At 47.6% G+C, this 19,502-nt stretch overlaps 1 protein-coding gene across 1 annotated transcript; it reads right to left on the bottom strand.

Annotated features, from left to right (window-relative positions):
* Nucleotides 1-1,498: 1,498 nt before the first annotated feature.
* On the bottom strand, nucleotides 1,499-17,097 carry PRDM14 (PR/SET domain 14). Its single transcript, XM_027127864.1, has 7 exons — nucleotides 16,398-17,097; nucleotides 15,785-15,838; nucleotides 15,535-15,692; nucleotides 14,082-14,352; nucleotides 9,271-9,473; nucleotides 4,100-4,201; nucleotides 1,499-1,726 (listed from the first exon to the last, which is right to left on the bottom strand). The coding sequence occupies exons 1-7, from the start codon at nucleotides 17,095-17,097 to the stop codon at nucleotides 1,499-1,501; spliced, it is 1,716 nt and encodes a 571-aa protein (XP_026983665.1).
* Between the last annotated feature and the right edge of the window lie 2,405 nt (nucleotides 17,098-19,502).

Genomic DNA, 19,502 nt, shown 5'->3' with positions numbered 1-19,502 from the left:
ACTCCCATTAGGATACATTACTCAGACCTAGTCACCACAGTCAGGCATTCCCCAGAGAAAAATCTGTCACTGCTTTTTCCACCTGCACTACATCTCTTTCTCAAAGGACTCTGCCGCAGCTAGGAGCCTCCCTCTGAAGGGGCATCTGTTCCATATTGAAATCTCTCCATTTGGAGAGACATGGACCACGAATAAAGGGTGAAGAAAAATCCTACGCAGTCAATAGAACCACGGCTAGGGATGTGACCTGGTAGCTACATAGCTACGCTTGCCTACGGTGCAGTTTTATTCTGGCCCCCGATTTTCCATGTGAATATTTAAAAGTTTGTTGTTGCTTGCCCCAAAGTAGGGAAGAATGGCACAGTCAACAGAATAATGCTCTTTTCTTAGCAGGATTCATAAGTTGAGCATAACTGATTCATTAAGAGGCTGGGCTTTGGAGTCAGGACGACCTGGCTTTGACCCTTAGAGGCAAATGCTGGACCACTTCTTTCTTTCCTTCAGTAAAGTGGTAACTCAGTGGCACTATCTCATAGGGTTCATGCTCTATATAGATGTTGGCTATTGTGACCCACGTGAGATGAGTCTGCTGTCTCCCTGCACATTAGAAGAGATTATTCTTCACAAGCTTGCATCAGCCTTGTGACAATGTGTGTGGCACGTTTTTCTTTTCACTCTATATATTAGTATGGACCAGCTAATTAGAAGACCTACAAAAAATATTCCACTTGTCTCTTCATCAGGTTTAAAACTAGAGCACTATAAATACATTTATTTATTTCTTAGCCTATTGCAATTTTTAGCCTTTCTTCATTTGGTAATAATTTTTCTTCACCAATTGTTAAAGGTCACAGATGGTAGGGTGAGTAAGTAACTTCTGTGTCCTCCAAGAAATTCTGTTTGGTGCCAAACAAACTGTTAACATTAGGCGTTTGTCATGCGATGGGGGAGGGGTAGAAACTAAGGGTTTTAAAATGAATCCAAATAAAATGGGAGCCTAATTCATGTCTGAACACTTAGTTATAATACGAATGAAGCTCTGGCTTGAATGGATCTTTAAAGAATTTATTCTGTTAAGAAACATAACAGGGAACGGCCACAGACATATTACAACTGCAGGCCCGAGGCAAACAGTAGAGAAAAAGCCTCCTTTTTTTAAATCGTGAAATCAAAGACTTTGTTCCTAGTCCCTGAAATGAAATATAGTCCCTTTCAGGGTTGATGTTGAGTTTCCAGACCTTTAAGCCCTATTAACAGCCAGCTTTCATTATTTCTAGGTGAATTCAACACAACTCCATTCTTGTCAGAAATTGTGAAAGACATTTCTGTGAAAGCTGTTAAAACCACAGTCAGTAAATCTGGTAAATTCTGCTACTTGGTCAGTTCCATTATTCTGTTCCTCATCTCAATCTAACTATCATTTGTTTGTAAGACACACCCATAAACAAGAAATATCAAGACAGAAATACAGAGGCACTGTCCTCATACTCTCTGAGGGCTAGCAGTTTTCATGAAACTTCATGTGGGAGTAGAAGGCTTCTTGACCTGGGAAGGTTTTTCCACAGATGTTACAGGAACAGCCGTCATCCTCCTTGTGCGAGCGTCGGACATGGCTGTCGTGGGCAGCGTGGGATGCAAAAGATTTACCACAGTACTTGCATTTGAAGGGCTTCTCCCCGGAGTGCTGCCTGATATGTGTGCGGAGTATACTAGAGGCAGTGAACCTCTGCAGAGGACAGAAAGCAGGAGAAAAAGTAAACTTCCATCAGCTGGACAACCAGTGAGAGAAAGGGGTTAAGTTCACCGTTACCGATCCTTATGTCACCCCTTAGTTCTCCATTCAGCGAACCTTGGGCTTTAATGCTATAGGGCACGCTCGGTCAACAGGTGTAGCCTTAATAAAAAAGGACACGATGGACATGTCACTGGTTAGAACAGTGGCTCTTCAATGGTTAAGATCACCTGGGGGTCTAGTCAAAAATGCAGACTGACCCGATGAGTACACCTGTTGGGGTAATAAAGAAACTGCATTTAAGCAGGTGGTCCTGGGATCACACTCCAAAATGAACTGAATTACAGAAGGAGTAGCTAATACTGGCCAATGTCTTTGCATAAATGGGTACCTTATTGGTTTCTTTCTTCTTCTTTTTTTTTTTAACTTAAACTTTTTGAGGTAATCGTGATTCACGTGCAGTTATAAGAAACAACAGAGACTCTGTGTACCCTTTACCCGGTTGTCCCCAATGGTTGCATCTTACAAGTCTATAGGACAGTATCACAACTAGGATACTGACATTGACAGAGTCAAGATACAGAACGTTTCCATCACAAGGACCCTCATGTTGCCCTATGACAGCCACACACAGTTCCCTCCCACTCCTACTTTTAAGCCATGGCAACCACGAATCTGTTCTCCATTTCTATAATTTTGTTATTTCAAGAATGTCACTTACAGGGAAGCGTACAGTATGTGAACTTTTGGGATTGGCTGTTCTCACTCAGCATAATTCTCCGCAGATTCACGGAGGTTGTTTTGTGTACAACACCTCATCCTTTCTGATTGCTGAGGAGTATTTCATGGTGTGGATGAACCACAGTCTGTTTAATCACCTGCCCATTGAAAGGCATCTGGGTTATTTCCAGTTTGGGGCTTCTATGAATAAAGCTGCTATTAACATTTGTGTACAGGTTTTCGTATAAACATATAGACCTTCATTTCTCCGGGATAAGTGCCCAGGAGAGCAACTGCTGGGTTGTATGGTGGTTACAAGTTTAGTTCTTAAAAAAATGGCCAAATAGTACCATTTCAGAGTCCCAAGTACTTTGCTGTTTTTACCTGTCTTTTCTTTCCCTTATTTATAACCTTTCCCCTAATTCAATACTCTGCTCTGACCTTTGTCACTTTCAAGTATTTATTAGCGATGTAATGACTCCATTTATTGGGGGTCCATTGACAGAGATACAAAACACCGGCTTCAACCAGTGACCTTGGATTTGGGGGGCTGGGCACACATGGGGTTGGCCCACTGCTCAGTAAGGAGCACAAGGTGTAGGTGTCTAGGACACCCAGACAAGGACAGTCTCCATCAGCTTAGGTGACAGTAAGTCAGAACGCCAAACAGCTCATTTATGCCCCAAGTGCACTGAGTTCCCTCTTCGGGCACCTCTCATTCCCAGGTTGGCCAGAAGACCAAGGTGAGGATCAGAATTAGAATGCCAGAAAGAGGAGGGGCGGTAGGATATTTTGAGCCTGCTCTGGAAATCCTGCGGGAGAGCAGTCACCCCTCAGGATGGATTCCTCATCCATAGAAACCCAGGGCCACCCTCCTTAGGTCTGTGCTGGCTCCATGTGGCCTACTTATGTCTTAGCCCCATTTTGCTACACTGTACACACTGGACAGCCCAAATGTATCTCATCAAAAAGGAACATGAGGTGTTTTAGTATAATATTTTTAAGGCATGGTCAGACTTTTGTTTCTAGCCCAGCCACCCCTAACCACGTCTTTATCTCTTCATTTTTATCACTTATTATTCTGTATAATGAAGATTGGATGCCACTTCAGCAAAATTGCTCTAGAAATTTAGATCAGCAGCATGTAAGAGTCTGTACTTTTTTATTTTTGTTTTTTTTTGCGGTACGCGGGCCTCTCTCTGTTGCGGAGCACAGGCTCCGGACACGCAGGCTCAGCGGCCATGGCTCACGGGTCCAGCCGCTCCGTGGCATGTGGGATCTTCCTGGACCGGGGCACGAACCCGTGTCCCCTGCATCGGCAGGCGGACTCTCAACCACTGCGCCACCAGGGAAGCCCAGAGTCTGTACTTTGAAAGACTGCATAATCATGTCTGCTACCATCGGGCTCCTGTAAACTTAGGGTCTATTCCATGACAAATGCCCTAGATGCCAATTTGGCAGTAGTAGGTGGCACCTGATCATTGTAAGCAAACAGGAGTATAATCTGGGGGGTGGAAATTGGGGATGGGCTGACAATGAACTAATTTACCAGGAACTCTTATAAGCTAGGGTTTATGCTACAAGTTCTTATCCATGGCCACCCAATTAGGGCTCAAGGCAGATCCCTTAAAAGAAGGTTCCATTTACCTTTGTACAATACACACAGTGGTATGGTCTGTCTCCAGAGTGGACTCTCATGTGTTTGTTTAGGCTGGAAGATTGAGAGAAACATTTCCCACACGTAGAACACTAAAACGAAAAAGAAAAATATAGTTGAAACCACGTCTTCCCTTTAACAAGTTTATTTCACCATTATATTTATCTGGGGGGGAAGAACTAACTATTGTACTTATTCTGTGCACATCTGTAGGCAGAGGATCAAGCAGACCCAGGCTGAGGGTCTAGTTGAGACAGGAGAAAGGCATCCCGGGACTACAGGGAAGAATCTGGCAGCATGGGTTCTGGCCCAGAGCCTGCTGTGGCTAAGGCAGTTCGTCTGAAGTCTTCGGGTTAAGTGAGCTGCTTCAGATGTGAAACGGCAGTGTATACAGAGGCCTGACTTTGTCCTGCTCCGTCAACAAGTAGCTGTGTGACCAGAACAAATCAGTTAAAACTCGGAATCTTTGTCTCCCCAATTTTCCTCATGGGCAAAAAATACCTGTCTTGCCTTCCTCACAAGGCTGTGAGTAAATTGCAAGCCCCCAGCAATTAATTCAACAAGTATTTATGGAGAACCTCTCAACACTCTGCTAGAGACAAGGAGGAACAATCTAGTGGGAGTAGGGACGAATATGTAGACCAAAGTGGCAATACAGGTGACAGATGACTCAACACACGTACCTACAAAAAAAGGGGTAATATTTTGGGGGGCCAGTGAGAGCATGTGGTACAGCCACTTGCTGTGAACAGTTCCTGTCATTTCTCTGTGTTCTTGACCCTGACGACTTCTGTTCAATCTTCTCAGGAATTCTGAACCAAGTAAAGGAAACTATTGTGTTTCTGGACCCTGTTCCCCAGGTGTCCTTATGGGCACAAACGAGAGCCTGGGTATTTTTAGATGGTGAGATTCTGGGGTGGATTTTTTTTTTTTTTGCGGTACGCGGGCCTCTCACTGTCACGGCCTCTCCCATTGCGGAACACAGGCTCCGGACGCGCAGGCTCAGCGGCCATGGCTCACGGGCCCAGCCGCTCCGCGGCATGTGGGATCTTCCCGGACCGGGGCACGAAACCGCGTCCCCCGCATCAGCAGGCGGAGCCTCAACCATTGCGCCACCAGGGAAGCCCTCTGGGGTGGATTTTAAGTCTTTTTAAATTTTTCTTTACTACTTGACATTTTAATAATGAGCATGTATTGTCGTTACTAAAGCAAAAACAGTCAGATGTTGAAGTTCATATTGCAAAAAGAACAGATCAATTATAAAAGGGGAGCAATTAGAACATGAAACTGTTCTTGGAAATTAAAAATAAACAACAAAAAAGTATAGAATAGAAATGCTGTATGTAATAGACTCAGCTGACTGCTAAAGACTGAATACATGACATAAAAATTAAGGTTCGGGAACTCTCAGAGAATGCAGATGAAGAAAAATTAAAAGTCAAGTACAGGGAAGTAGATTCAACCTAACATTTGGCTAAAAGGAATCCCAGGAGAGAGCAAAAATCGAAGACAGATAATAGCCAAGGAAAGAACAAGAGAATTCCTTTGAGCTTATGACTTGTGCCTTCAGGTGGAAAGAATACTTTGTCTTCTACTGATTACAAAGCAGGAAGAAAAAAAAAAAAAAAGGAAAGAAAGAAAAAAACATTCTGTTAAAATTTCAGAACTCAAAAGTTAAAGAACAATTTTCACAAAGCAGAAAACTGGTTATTTACAAAGAAACAAGAACCAGATTGGCATCAAATGGTAGAAGAAATGATTCCTTAAAAGTTCTACAGAAAAGTTATTCCTATCTAAAATTCCATATCCAGCCAAACTATCAAAGACGTATGTGAGTAAAATATCCTCGAAGGACTGAGAAAATGTTTCACTGTGCACTGTTAAAAACGATTACTTGAAGACATGCCCCAGTAATATAAAAAGAGAAATCAAGAAAGAGAAAGAGTGGCATAGAAGAATCAGTGGAACTAAGGAAGGTAATGAAAGATATCCAAATATGACAGTTTACAGGCCTAAGGAGCAACTGGTTCAAATCAGAACAAATTCAAATCAGAATGTGATTTAAAAAAGAAATGAGTATAATTTCAAGAATGTAAATATTATACAAGTTATATAATTAAGAAACTAAACTTATCACTTGCAATTAAAAATCCTAGCAAAAACAAAAGCTTGCAAGGAAGTCAAAGACGAAATACGAAGAAAGTTAAAGTCTGGCATCAATTTGAACAAGTCATGGAGAAAAGAAACAACACCTTCTGAAAAAAACAAAGCCCTCTCTCCATTGGTCAGGTGTTTCAAAAAGTTGGAGAGAACTGACATTCTGAATCTATGTATGAGCTCTTTATAGTCATTGTGATGGACTACAAGGGTTTCCTCCGATATTTTTATTTTGTGTTATTCATTAATTTTGCCTGACAAATCATGTGAAAAGGAGGTTGTTTAGCCTTTAAACGCTGGAAGGAGGGTAATACAAGGTTTTTCACTGTTGGTTATACACCCAACATCTTCTGATATTTTAAATCAGTAATTTTTTTCTCTTTCAGCAGCTGATCTTGTTAAAAAATCATTTATCTGAAGTTCTGCCTGTCTGTTTCACTTGAGCTTTTTTTTTTTTCCTGTTCAAATAAAATCAAACGTTTTATTTTGGGCTCCTGCAGAAATTAAATATACTTTATCATCTTGAAAGTTAAGTACTCAAATTAAAGTATATGAAATAAAGAAAACTAAAAGAGAATAAAAAATGTTTAGCAGTGAAGATAAAAGAAGAAAATCTCAGTCTTCTGAACATAACGAAGGAAAGGGAAGTGCCGGGGAAACTCAGGTTGAGACGTCAGAAGAGCAGCTGGGACAGGACTCTGTCCTCAGGCTCAGGACAGAATTCTGGCTAGAGATTTGAAACCATTTAAATGGTACTTATGGTCATGATAAAGGATCACACCATTCAGGGAGAGTTTGCAAAGAGAAATATTGTACTAAGAACTCTCAGGAACACTCAGTATAAGAGGATGCACCCCCTTCTATAGCCTTTTAAAATCACTATCCTGGACTTCTCTGGCGGTCCAGTGGTTAAGACTCCAAGCTTCCACTGCAGGGGGCACGGGCTCTATTCCTGCTCAGGGAACTAAGATCCCGCATACCTCGTGGACAAAATAAATTAATAAATAGTTTAAAAAATAAAATAAAATTACTATCCCTCCACTCTACCATCAGACCTCTCCTCTTTGGAAACCCAAGACATTCACTTTACTACTACCAGCTTACACCTCTTCTCATCATTCCTGTCATCTCTGGACCTCCTGGTCTACGGTCCCCCGATTTCAAAGCCAGCAGTACTTCCTACGGCTCCTCTCCTTGAACCCCAGTCCAAGACCCACCATTGTCCTTAGTGTTTAAAATGACCCACGTAACATTCTAGTGTATATTTCTTGACCTGACTCAGATAACCTTTTCCTGCATTCTACTTTGGTCAAAAAACCAAACAAAACCAAACAAAACACACAAAAACTAATCCTGTAGCTTCTGTTTTTAAGCAAACATCTTTTGATCTGGCTGCAGCAGTCCCAGCAAATATCTTAAATGCTCCATCTCACCAACTGCTTTATCATTTCTTTTTGGCTGTGTTGAGTCTCTGTCACTGCACGTGGGCTTTCTCTAGTTGCATACCGTGGAGCAACTAAGCCCGTGCGCCACAACTACTGAGCCTGCGCTCTGGAGCCCGTGAGCCACGACTGCGGAGCCCCAGTGCCTAGAGACTGTGCTCCGCAACAAGAGAAGCCACCGCAGTGAGAAGACCGCGCACCGCAACGAGGAGTAGCCCCTGCTCACCACAACTACAGAAAAACCCACGTGCAGCAACAAAGACCCAACACAGCCAAAAATAAAAATAAATTAAAATATTTTTTAAAAATATTCTTACAAAAATAATACACGATAATTGTAAAAATACTCAGATTTTACAGGAGTATATAGTCCAGTGATTGTGATTTTTCCAGAAGCTTCACTGTGAACAGCAGGGGAGAGACAAGAGCAGTTTTATGATGACTACTCTGTTTTTAAATGGAGAAAACTGGGGGCTTGGAGGAGTCCTGACAGGGCAGGAGTCCAACCCGAGGCTGTCTGTACCCAAGCTTCAGCCTCTTTCTCCTAATTAAGACCAGTGGTAGTCAGCACTCTTACACCAAGCCTGGCAGAGCCACCAGGTATCCAGAATGGTGGAAAACGACTCCCTAAATCCACCACTGCTTTTCTGCCTTACAAAATCCTTGGCATGGCATAGAGGCCATCCATCCTTTGGACTGTGCCCATGTTTCATCCTCGCCTGTAACTATCAATATGCCTGCACACTGAACCTAGAGATTATCATACTATGCGAAGTAAGTCAGAAAGAGAAAGACAAATACCATATGATATCACTTATATATGGCATCTGAAATACGACACAAATGAACCTATCTAGGAAATAGAAACAGACTCACAGACACAGAGAACAGACTTGTGGTTGCCAAGGGGGAGGAGGTGGGGGAGGAAATGATTGGGAGTTTGGGATGAGCAGATGCAAACTAGTACATACAGGATGGATAAATAACAAGGTCCTACTCTACAGCATGGGGAACTATATTCAATATCCTGTGATAAATCACAATGGAAAAGAATATGAAAAAGAATGTATATAACTGAGTCACTTTGCTGTACAGCAGAAATTAACACAACATTGCACACATCATGGAAGAAGGTGTAGCTACCTAAAACCACAGGCCAGGGTCTTTCCCACCTGGAATATCTCAAACGCCCCCCACCCCAGCCAATCAACCCCATCTAAGATATAAACCAGACACTCCACTGTCCTAGATTCTTGTCACGGCCACCTGTCTACGAGGCCTTTCATAACCCACGTGTCCAGGTAGAAGGACACCCTTCCTCTGTCCCTGTCTACCACGTACCTCCATCCTCACACTCGGGTGTCATGGCATTAGTTCACGTCTGCTCTTCCACAGCCCTGTCACCTCCTTCAGACACCCTGTCCCATCTTCCCACCTGGTGTCGTGTCCCAGCAACATGCAGGCAGAGGCCCTCGGTGTTCACCCAGGGGTTTGGGGAAGCAGCATGAAAGCAGAGCGCTGGAGCGAAGGGCAGGGTCACTCGCCGCCCCGACGACTCTTACCTTGTGAGGCCGATGCTTCTCGTGAACGTGAAGGACATGGATCCGGAGCCGGTCTCTCTTCTCAAAGGACCGTTTGCATAAAGAACAGGGGAATTTCCTGTCACCCTTGTCCACACAGGGGGTGTACTTGAGATGCTTGTCTCTGTAATATTTGTAGGTAAATACTTTTCCACATCTTTCACACCTGTACCCTTCTGCAGACTCTGTCAAACACAGGGGGATAAGTCGCTCGGTCAGCTACCTTCCTTCATTATTATTTTCTTCAAGATGATTTTTTACAACTTTTTATTACAAAAAATTTAAAACGTATACCAAAATCAAAATAATGGAATAAGCCCTCATGTGCCCAGACACCAAGCTTTGACAATGACCAACTCACTTATGTGACTTCCCTCCATAAGGGATTATTTGTTTTTCATAATGGATTCTTTTTAACACTAATTTCTCACTTGGTTCATAAACATCTCAAACCATAATCTTTAATAGATAACGACTTTTTAAAATGCATAACCATAATGCCATTGTCATACCTAAACAGTCAACCCTTATTCCTTAATAGAAACATATATATTTATGTGCGTACACACATGCATACATGTTTTATTATTTTACAGTCAGTTGATTCAATGTAGGATTCAAAGCCTATGTGTTGTCCACAGAGGCTATGTCTCTCCAATCTCTTAATCTATAGGTTCTCTTACCTTTTGTTCCCGAAATATATTTGTTGAAGAAGCCCTTCCTCTGGCCCTGTTTACGAGCAGGTCAGTCCTACAGTTCCTGACTGGCATTCTTTACAAGGTTCACATACCAAATACCTACCGTATTTGTCCCTTTCAGATCGGCCTGAGAGCTACAAGTTCAAAGCCGTTCACCCAGGACCCTGATGGACACCCATAGCTTCTCCCCAGGCTTCACGAGTTCTGTTCCATTTGACCCCATTTATGAAGACATAGGTGCCCTTTTAGCTTATAGTCTACTTCTCTGAACTTTTAAGGAAGATTCTGGAACTAATACATAGGGTTATTGTGATGATTAATTTAACCTTAACACTTACTGACTTCTTATCAACAAGTGATACCATCACTGAGAGACAGACTGAGAAAGGTAAACCCATTTCTATAAGAGAGGTGGGGGACAGGTTAGAGAGGGTTCAGCCGACTCTAGCAAAGGAGGTGCCAGGCTCAGGGGTGTCTATGTATTGGGGGAAGGGGAGAGGACCAGGGCCACCTACAAAAGCATCCCTGCCGAGGACACTCTGGATTCCAGAGCATAAAGTGGTTTTGACTGTGAATGCATTCCTGAAACCTCATTGTCTGGCCCCAGGGAGGCAGAGAACAGCCGGGAGTGAGTATATGCAAGAGTGTGAAGGTGGAAATCTTTTTAGTTAGCATCGGAACAGCAGGGAAACTATCCATCGGGGGTTCTGTTAGTTGATAACTGCGTCCCAGGCACGTTTAACAGGTGGCTGAGGAAATAAATCATTTTATTAAGTAAATAACCAGCAAGGCAACCACCAACATCAGGAAGATCCATTGCCCAGTCTTGTCTATCGCTTTCATTGAGGTGCTAATACCCTCAGAATCTCCCTGCTGGGATGGTTTTTGCTCGGAGCTAGAATTTTCATTGGTTAGAAATACCTGGCCTTCCTGCTTCCTGGGGTAGGAAGAGGGGGTCTACAAGACAGGGTCAGCGATCTTTACAAATCAAAGCATGAAGGCACACCAGAATTCAGAATGAGGGCTCGGTAGTAAATCTGCATAAGAACCACCACTTAGGCAGAAATGACAGAGCACCCTCACCCTGACTAATTCGGCTGGCTGCCTCCGTTTTCTGCTCAGGTCCTTGGAAATTTATCTTAACCTAATTTTGTCCTGTTTCTTTTCCTTCTTCCTGCCACACCCATCTCAGTCTTTTCAGCCAAGGGGTTTCTCGATACCAAAAATTACGCTTTCTGCCCCACTACAGACACACCGTTCAGACAGAGTTTGGTAACGATTGAGAGCTGTCTACACATTCCACACCCTCAGCCCCCAAAACACACACTTGGCAGGTTTGCAAACTCAAATAACCCGCCCACATAGGGCCCAGGCCCTTCCCTCCCACTCAAGACCTTCAAGGGGAAGGTTCCCATCAAGCCTCACCAAAAGCCTTTGAAAACAAGACCTTTCATTTGAGAGGACAGAGGAATTTTGATTTTTCTTTCCTTTTCATCCTATCCCCAAACATTCCTATTAACAGAAAACAAATGAATCTATCCATTAGTCTTCCCAACCAATTGAGTTGTTTACAAGTTCTCTGCCACAAGTTATCCTAAATATTTACACATCATCGTTAACAGTGCCAATAAGCCTCGGATATAATTTGGTTCAGAAGTGGAGCACGGATAACTGCAGGCCCTGTTGCTTATATGATTGGGATCTCTAATGCCTGTATATTATTCCATGTTAATATATCATCATTTACTTAATTATTCTAATATTGGGCATTTAGGTTGTTCGTGACTTTTCACAAACAGGGGTGACGCTGTATTAAACATCCTTGTGGACAAAGCTTTTCCTTTTCGACTATTTCCTGAAGATAAATTTCCAGAAGAGTATTACTGATACGTTACTGATATATCCAAGGTTATGAACATTTTAACGACTCTGATGCATAGTGCTGAATAATTTTTCAAAAGGATACCGATTCTATTTTGCGTTATCAAGCATGTATCGTTCTCAAATCCACTTTTCTTTCAAAAAAGCACTTGGTACATTTTTGGAAGTGACCAAAAAGTCTTGGCTTGGCGCCAAGTATGGGGCAACTGTGAGGTCCGGACTCAAGAGAATCCTGCCATCTTACCCTCAGGCGCACCCCACGCCGTCCGTCCATTTATTGGGGTAGTGAGAAGACAGTTACCGAAACAGTTCAACAGCCCCTCATTATTTGGCTTCTAGAAAGAGACTGCTCATTAGTCACCTCCGAATCCCTGGTGAACACATCCTTGCCCTTGGCTTCACTATTCCCCAAGCCTGGATTGCCTTGCCTCTCCCTGCCTAACTCATCCTTTATTTCTCCACATCCCTAAGCAGCTTTCCCCAGTTTAGCCCAGTCTTCCTCCTTCCTTCAATGCACATGGGGATCCACAGCAGGTGCTATTGAAGTGTTTAGAATTGTCTCCTGGGCTTCCCTGGTGGCGCAGTGGTTGAGAATCTGCCTGCTGATGCAGGCGACACGGGTTCGAGCCCTGGTCTGGGAAGATCCCACATGCCACGGAGCAACGGGGCCCGTGAGCCACAACTACTGAGCCTGCCTGTGCTCCGCAGAGGAGAGGCCGCGATAGTGAGAGGCCCGCGCACCGCGATGGAGAGTGGCCCCCGCTCGCCGCAGCTAGAGAAAGCCCTCGCACAGAAATGAAGACCCAACACAGCCAAATAAATAAATAAATAAATTTATTAGAATTGTCTCCTGCCCTGAAGGGTCTCCATCTAGCAGGGAGACTTGCATGCAGACCATCACTGCAGTGTGATGAATGCAATTCACATTCTCTTTTACCTGCTACTTACGACATTTGCTCTAACATAATAAGATGGTCTTCTATCTGATTACACATATTACAGTAACTTGCATTTGTCTGGTCCTACCTATAAGATCAGTGGTTCCCAGGCCTCTGCAGATATAAAAATCAACCGCTCAAAGAGCTTTTTCTTTTTTTTAAAGGGATTTTGCTCTTTTTTTTAATTTAAAAAATTTTATTTATTTATTTATGGCTGTGTTGGCTCTTCGTTTCTGTGCAAGGGCTCTCTCTAGTTGTGGCGAGCGGGGGCCACTCTTCATCACGGTGCAAGGGCCTCTCACTATCGCGGCCTCTCCTGTTGCGGAGCACAGGCTCCAGACACGCAGGCTCAGTAATTGTGGCTCACGGGCCCAGTTGCTCCGCGGCATGTGGGATCTTCCCAGACCAGGGCTCAAACCCGTGTCCCCTGCATTGGCAGGTAGATTCTCAACCACTGTGCCACCAGGGAAGCCCTCAAAGGGCTTTTTTAAAATGCAAATTCCAGAGGCTCGTTCCCAGAGAGTGGGTTGGTAGTCCTCTAGCTGCCTTCTACTAAAATGTGATAGAAATGCAGAATCTCAGGTCCCAGCCCTGAATGAGAATCTGCATCTTTCCAAGGTCCCCAGATATTCACACCCGCATTAAAATTGGAGAGCGAGAGTCTAGCTCCATGCTTCCCAAAGTTGACTAAGACCCACAATAAGAAACACATTTTATACTTGAGACCCAGTTCGCACACATCCATTTGAAACAAAAACCTTAACTTAAATGAGATTCATATCAATATTTTCTATTCTATTTTATTCTTATTCTCTCTCTTTTTTTCTTCTTTAATACTGGTCTCTACCACCAAATCCCCCACCCTGCTAAGATACTGCAACCCACTACTTGAAAAACAGTGCTCTAAAGCTTAGACTTCCTGAGTTGTGTGAGCCTCAGCAGAGATGAATCAGAAGCTGGCTCACCTAAGGCAGAGGTTGCATCCATTTATTTCACTTTTACTTTATTCTCTGGGAGCGGGTGACGGGGTAGAAGAAGAGGTACACTGGTGAAGAGGAGTAGCTTCAGCAGCTTTGGAAAGATGAGGGCATCTTCCTCCAGCTGGGTAATGCCCAGCTCGTTAGAGACGCCCTCAGTTTTGTGTTCTGAGTGTTGTGTTGGGAGGGAGAAGTTCCACAAGCAAGTGGAAAGGCTGCAGGAAGGTGTTGAGTTGGAGAAAGAGCCCAGTCCTTCCACTAAGACGGCCTCACTGGGTGAGGCGAAAGTGTGCACTCACCTTCCAAGGGCCCAGACGTCTGCTTCCCGTGCTTTATGACCTGCAGGCTCATGGGAATGTCCAAAAACTTCTCATAGCAATCTCCATACCACACAAGGAGCTCTTGGTTCTGGTAGATCTCCTTGCAGCTTTCATAAAAGATCTGCCCTTGACACTGGACTGCAACCAGGTTCTGCTCCATGGGGAAACGAGCACAGTTGACATAGGACATCCAGTTCCCTGCACCTCCTTTTCCATCAATAAAGTGGCTCAAATGACCATCTTCAAAGATCTAAATGAAATCAAACAAAGTTTGGAAATGCACATTTTTTTGGTCTGACCTAGAAAATAAATTTACTTATTAAAAATTTATAATTCAAGGGCTTCCCTGGTGGCGCAGTGGTTGAGAGTCTGCCTGCTGATGCAGGGGACGCGGGTTCGTGCCCCGGTCTGGGAGGATCCCACATGCCGCGGAGTGGTTGGGCCCGTGAGCCATGGCCGCTGAGCCTGCGCTCCGCAACGGGAGAGGCCACAGCAGTGAGAGGCCCGCGTACCGCAAAAAAAAAAAAAAAAAAAAAAATATATAATTCAAAACTCACTTGACCTACTGAATATATTTATTATCAATATGATTGAGCCTAAATGGATTTATTAGCTTAAAGAGACCTCTATAGGTAGTGTGACATTTTAAAAAGATTCTTACTTTTATCACTTCCTCGATTTCCAGATTTCTAGAGTGAGCATATATTAGTTTCATAAACAGAGGCAAGGGAAACAGGAGGTTACATTTAATTCCACCACTTCAAGACAACCAATTAGTTTAGTATTTTATCTCGATTTAGTTTTCACGTGTATTGATGAAGCCATAATTTAATTCTTTCTCTGCTGTGGGCAATTCTACAGTCTTCAGTGTTTTGTTATTGCAAACAGCCCCGTGAAGTCTGGATTTCAGATTACTTTCCTCAACTATATTCCTTGATGTAGAAATCCACGGCGAGGGGCGATAATCTGCTACATTCTGACGCACTGCAGTCCTACCATCCTGCCGCAAACAGAGTTAAGAGCATCAGTTTGCTAAAAATCCTCTTTAGATGAACGACGTCGAAAATTTAAAATCTGGTCTTAGTCCTTTCTGGCATATTCTTAGCATCACTCTGTAATATTTAAAGTGTTTGGTTTTGTCTATACATATAACCCAATGTATTAACTCTTTAAATGTATATTCCATGGCTAATCTTCAGAGGAAAATGCCTTAAGCCACCCAAAATTACACAGAATCCATGTAGAGGTGTTATCCTCAGGGACTGAACAGCTTGCCTTTCTTTCTCTTTATGTTGCAAAACAGGCAGCACAAGTCAGCAGATTACTGCCCGGAGGGGGCCCCCTCTCCCAGTCCAGGGGTCTCCCAGAGGGGCAGAGGCCAAGGTTTCCTCCCACCCACCTCCCTCCGCCAACCCGCCACAAACACATTTACCTCCCACATCAGGGAATTGTCTCCGTGTGTCCTGACTTCGCTGGTGTTGACCACTTTACCCTGAAAGGGCCCAAACCTGACTCCTTTGGCGACAGGGCTACTGCAGAACACACCAAAATGTGCCACTTCACCAAATTTCGTGTGCCCAAGGCAGAGACCTAGGAGAGACCCAGGGCAGGAAAGAAAGCCAGTGAGGAAACCGACTGCGTTTGTGCTGGAAAAGAAATCCAAGCCGAGAAGCTCTTCCTACCTTCTGGTAGCTGAAGGGAGTTGTTATCCAGAGTCCGAGGAAGAGAACCAGACCCTAGAAAAAGACAGCGTTAAATTTTTATTTTTTCGATAAAAATGTATTATGAAATGCTTTCATACGGCGCTGTCCTCCCCACTCCCTGGAGCTCACCATTATCCCGAATTGGATGTTTACTTGTCCTTTCTAGGTTTCCTGCTCCTTTTACATACGCCATTTCTCACATGAAACTCAAAACGACTCTAGTGGGTTATGTTGTAATTAACCCCGTTTGCAAATTTAAGGAACTTGAGGATCAGAGATAATGCTGATTTTGAGACTCCCAGATACCTTGCACATCCCGGCAGAATCTGAGCCGGCCTGATCAGCCCGCCCCGCATGAACCGTTTCTCTTCTCACTAAAACAATCTTGGGTGTCATGCGGTTAAGCAAATAGGGTCTCGGAGGTGAGCCTGCCATTCTCAGCTCCGTCTTCTGATGGAAGCACATACGCTCCGCTGCAGGACTCGCACAGCCTCGGACCCACTTGGAAGCGCCCCTGCCCCCTCCCGTCCTCACCTGTCTTCCCGCCTCCCACCCGCACCCCCAAGTCCCGGATCATGGGGACTGCCTTTACCTGAGCTGTCTGTGGGGACCAGGAGGCCCGAAATCGCGTGGTGCAGGCGGGCTGACTTCTGAGGGCTGGGGATGACCCCGTAGAGAACTAAGTGCAGGTCTTCCTGGGTGAAGTGGTAACGGTGAGATGCCTTCCCGACTTGGTTCGCGAGTTTGGGGCCATCCTCAGAGCGCTCTCTGGGGGAGCACGGTAACAGCTGGGAGGGCTTCGGCCTCTCAGGGAACAGCGAAGCATCCACAGGGGGCGGCGGCACGAAAATTTCAGGTCCCCAGCACTGGCCACCGTCGCTACGGCCGCCAGCGGGGCCCGCGTCTTCACTGGAGGCGCCTGTAAACTCGCGACTGCCGTTCGGGAAGTGCGGCACTTCCCTGGGGCGGTGGGTAAGTGGGTACCACGACGGCAGCTTATTGTACCAGGGCAGGTCGTAGAGCGGCTCCCTCTGCAGGGCCAGGCCGGGGCTCAGCAAGGGAGGCGCCATCCGGAAGGCGAAGGGGGACAGAGACGGGGACGTGGACAGGGCCTCCAGCTGCCGGAAAGTTTGCAAACCCTCCTCCGCGGCGTTTAGGGTGTTCCCGTAGTGGCTGTAGGGCTGGAAAGGCGGGTAGTAGGCGGCCAGGCGTTGGGGGCTGCTCTGGAGCCTGTCGGGCGGGTAGCACTCCTTGTCCTGGGGTCCGGCCTCACTTGGCAGCCGCAGAGCCATCCCGAGCCACAGGGCGCGGCGGGTCTGTGTAAGAGCAAGCGCGGCCAAGTGAGGGGCGCGGGGCGCTGCGCCCGGCTCCTGCCTGCCCAGCCTCCACCGCCCGAGGCAGCCCCGGGTCGGAGGGAATCGGATAAACTTCCCACTTCGATCCCTCAAGACCTACCCGCAAACGAAACAAAAACGGCAACAAACAACCCGCCCCCAAAAAGACAAAACAAACAAACGAAAATCTGTCGGGATTCTGCCCGACTCCAAATTCCAAGTACGTGTCGCCTTTGCCTTCCCTCTCCAAGCACGCCTTGACCTAGCAGGGCTAGTTTCCAACACTCACTCTCTACATCCGTCCCCAACCCCGCTCCTGCCAAATCCGTTTCAAGCTCCCTCTTCCGCCCTCTCCCTGGTCCCCGACATCCTCTTTTCCGGGGGGGGGGGTTCGGAGCCGCAGGGCCTTCCCACTCCCGGAGCCAGGAGCCGAGCGCAAGACCGAGCTTGGGGGCGGGCAGCAGCTTCAGGCAGTCCTGGGTCCCTAGCAGGGAGGGCAGAGACCAGGGCCCGGGTTGGGTCGCATAGGAGACGCGCTCCCCCAGCCCGGGGGCAGGTCGGGGGAGGCTGCCCCGCTGCGAAGCCCGGGTCTGACCCCGAGGACCCGGGCGGTCCGGGCTGCCAGGAGGAGTAGGCCGCCGCCTTCGGCTTCCCTCCCAGCGCCGCAGCCAGCGCGGGTTCCCCACGTGGGCCGAGTCCCGCTACCTCTCGCAAGCCCCTCGGGAAACTCGTCATCCCACCTGGGGGCTTAGGGAAGCTGGGGTCGCCTCTCGGGAGCGGGCGAGGACGAGCCCCAGGCCAGGTGGGAAAGAGCAGGCTCCCGCCCCTGCGCCGCCGCCGCCCGTACCCCAAAAGGACGGCGTTTTGATGGACATAAGTTCACCAAGGCTGGGGGATGGAGCCCCTTCAGAGCCGGCGGGTCCTGAGGGCAAGATCAATGAGCCCAATAAGAAAAGCAAGCAGGGTCGTGACTCAGAAATTAAAGAACACGGGGTCAGGAAAAGAGGTCAGCCACGACGAAGGCATCTGCCCGTCTCCTCCTGAGCCCCCAAAGGCGCTCCGCTCCTGGCCTTCCCTCACCCCAAGGATCTGCGACTTGGGGTTGAAAACCGCTTAAGGAGTAAAAGCTCCAAGAGGGCAAAACAACCCCCCAAAACGAACTGCGCCAGAGACCGCTGCCGGCGCTTCCCGACCACCCCGGCGAACGACAGCCCCGGGCCACAGCGGCGCGCCGGGCTCTGCACCCACCTTCGAGAGCGCAGCGGCGGAGCGCTCGCCACCGGGCCGCAGACGGGCGGCGCGGGCTCGGGACCGGTAGGCTTCGGGCTGGCGCAGGGCTGAGCCGGTTTTAAGAGGGCGGCGGGCGGGCGGCGGGCGACGAGCGGGCGGGGCGGTGGGCGACGGGCGGGCGGGGCCGCGGGACCGAGAGAGCGCGAGGGTGGGGAAGCGACGCGCGGCCCACGCACGTCCCCAGGCCAGTCTCCTCCCCGCCCACCGCGGCCATTGGCCGACGCGCGACTCGCCCCGCTCCCCAGGGGGTCGTGCACCGAACTCCTCACTTCTGCAAACCCTGCCCGGAACCCCGGCCGCGAGCGCGCGCCCCCCGCTTTCTGGGTCCGGCACAGTTGAGGCTCCAGGCTGGCGGTGGGGCAGCAGTTAAGCCCGGGCAAGGGTGGCCGGGGTCCCCAGACAGGCCCCTCCGCGCTCGTGAGGCCGGGACTCGCGTGCCGGGGTCGCGCTCCTGCCTCTCGGCTTCCAGTTCCCAAGAGCCGAGCCTGGTGAAGGCCGCGTCCTACCCCGAGGACCAGATAGACGTTTGTCCCTGACACCTCCTGGGAAGCCGGGCGTCGCCCCTCAGGTCCCAGGTGGGGACGCCTAGATGCGGCGGTGCCGCTCCCAAGGTTTCGGGTGGGTATTGAGACCTCTCGGGGGCTTCTACTTTTCAAGCAGCTGTCGCTGTCGGAGGACCGGCCCTTGCGCCGCCACCGAGGTCCCTTTCCCCCGGGAAGGCTCGCCACCTCGGACAAGCGGGGCTTTTCAGGCCCATACCTGGCGCTCCAAGACCGCATTTTCATTCTCTCCGGCCATTGAGGGAAAGAAAGGAGCACTTAGGCCCATTCACATTCACACAGGGAAGCATCTAGGGTGGGGGAAACCTTGGTCTTGCCGGGTGACCTTGGCCAGTTTCCTCGCTTCCTCTGCAAAATGGGGCGCGCACTCCCTGCGTCTGGGCGCCGCCGTGCGGGTTGAAAGGAGAGACGGAAACCCTCACGCCCGGCCTGGCCTTGGCTGGGTCGTTTCAAACGTGGAAGGAAGGAAAGGAGGCAGCATCCATCCGGCCGAGGGACGCCGCCGAAGGTCCT

Source organism: Aethalodelphis obliquidens, unplaced genomic scaffold (genome assembly GCF_003676395.1).
Source record: "Aethalodelphis obliquidens isolate GAN/ISIS:26980383/991018 unplaced genomic scaffold, ASM367639v1 scaffold33, whole genome shotgun sequence".
NCBI classification, from domain to species: Eukaryota; Metazoa; Chordata; class Mammalia; order Artiodactyla; family Delphinidae; genus Aethalodelphis; species Aethalodelphis obliquidens.
This window is presented reverse-complemented; position numbering and strand designations above follow the sequence as displayed.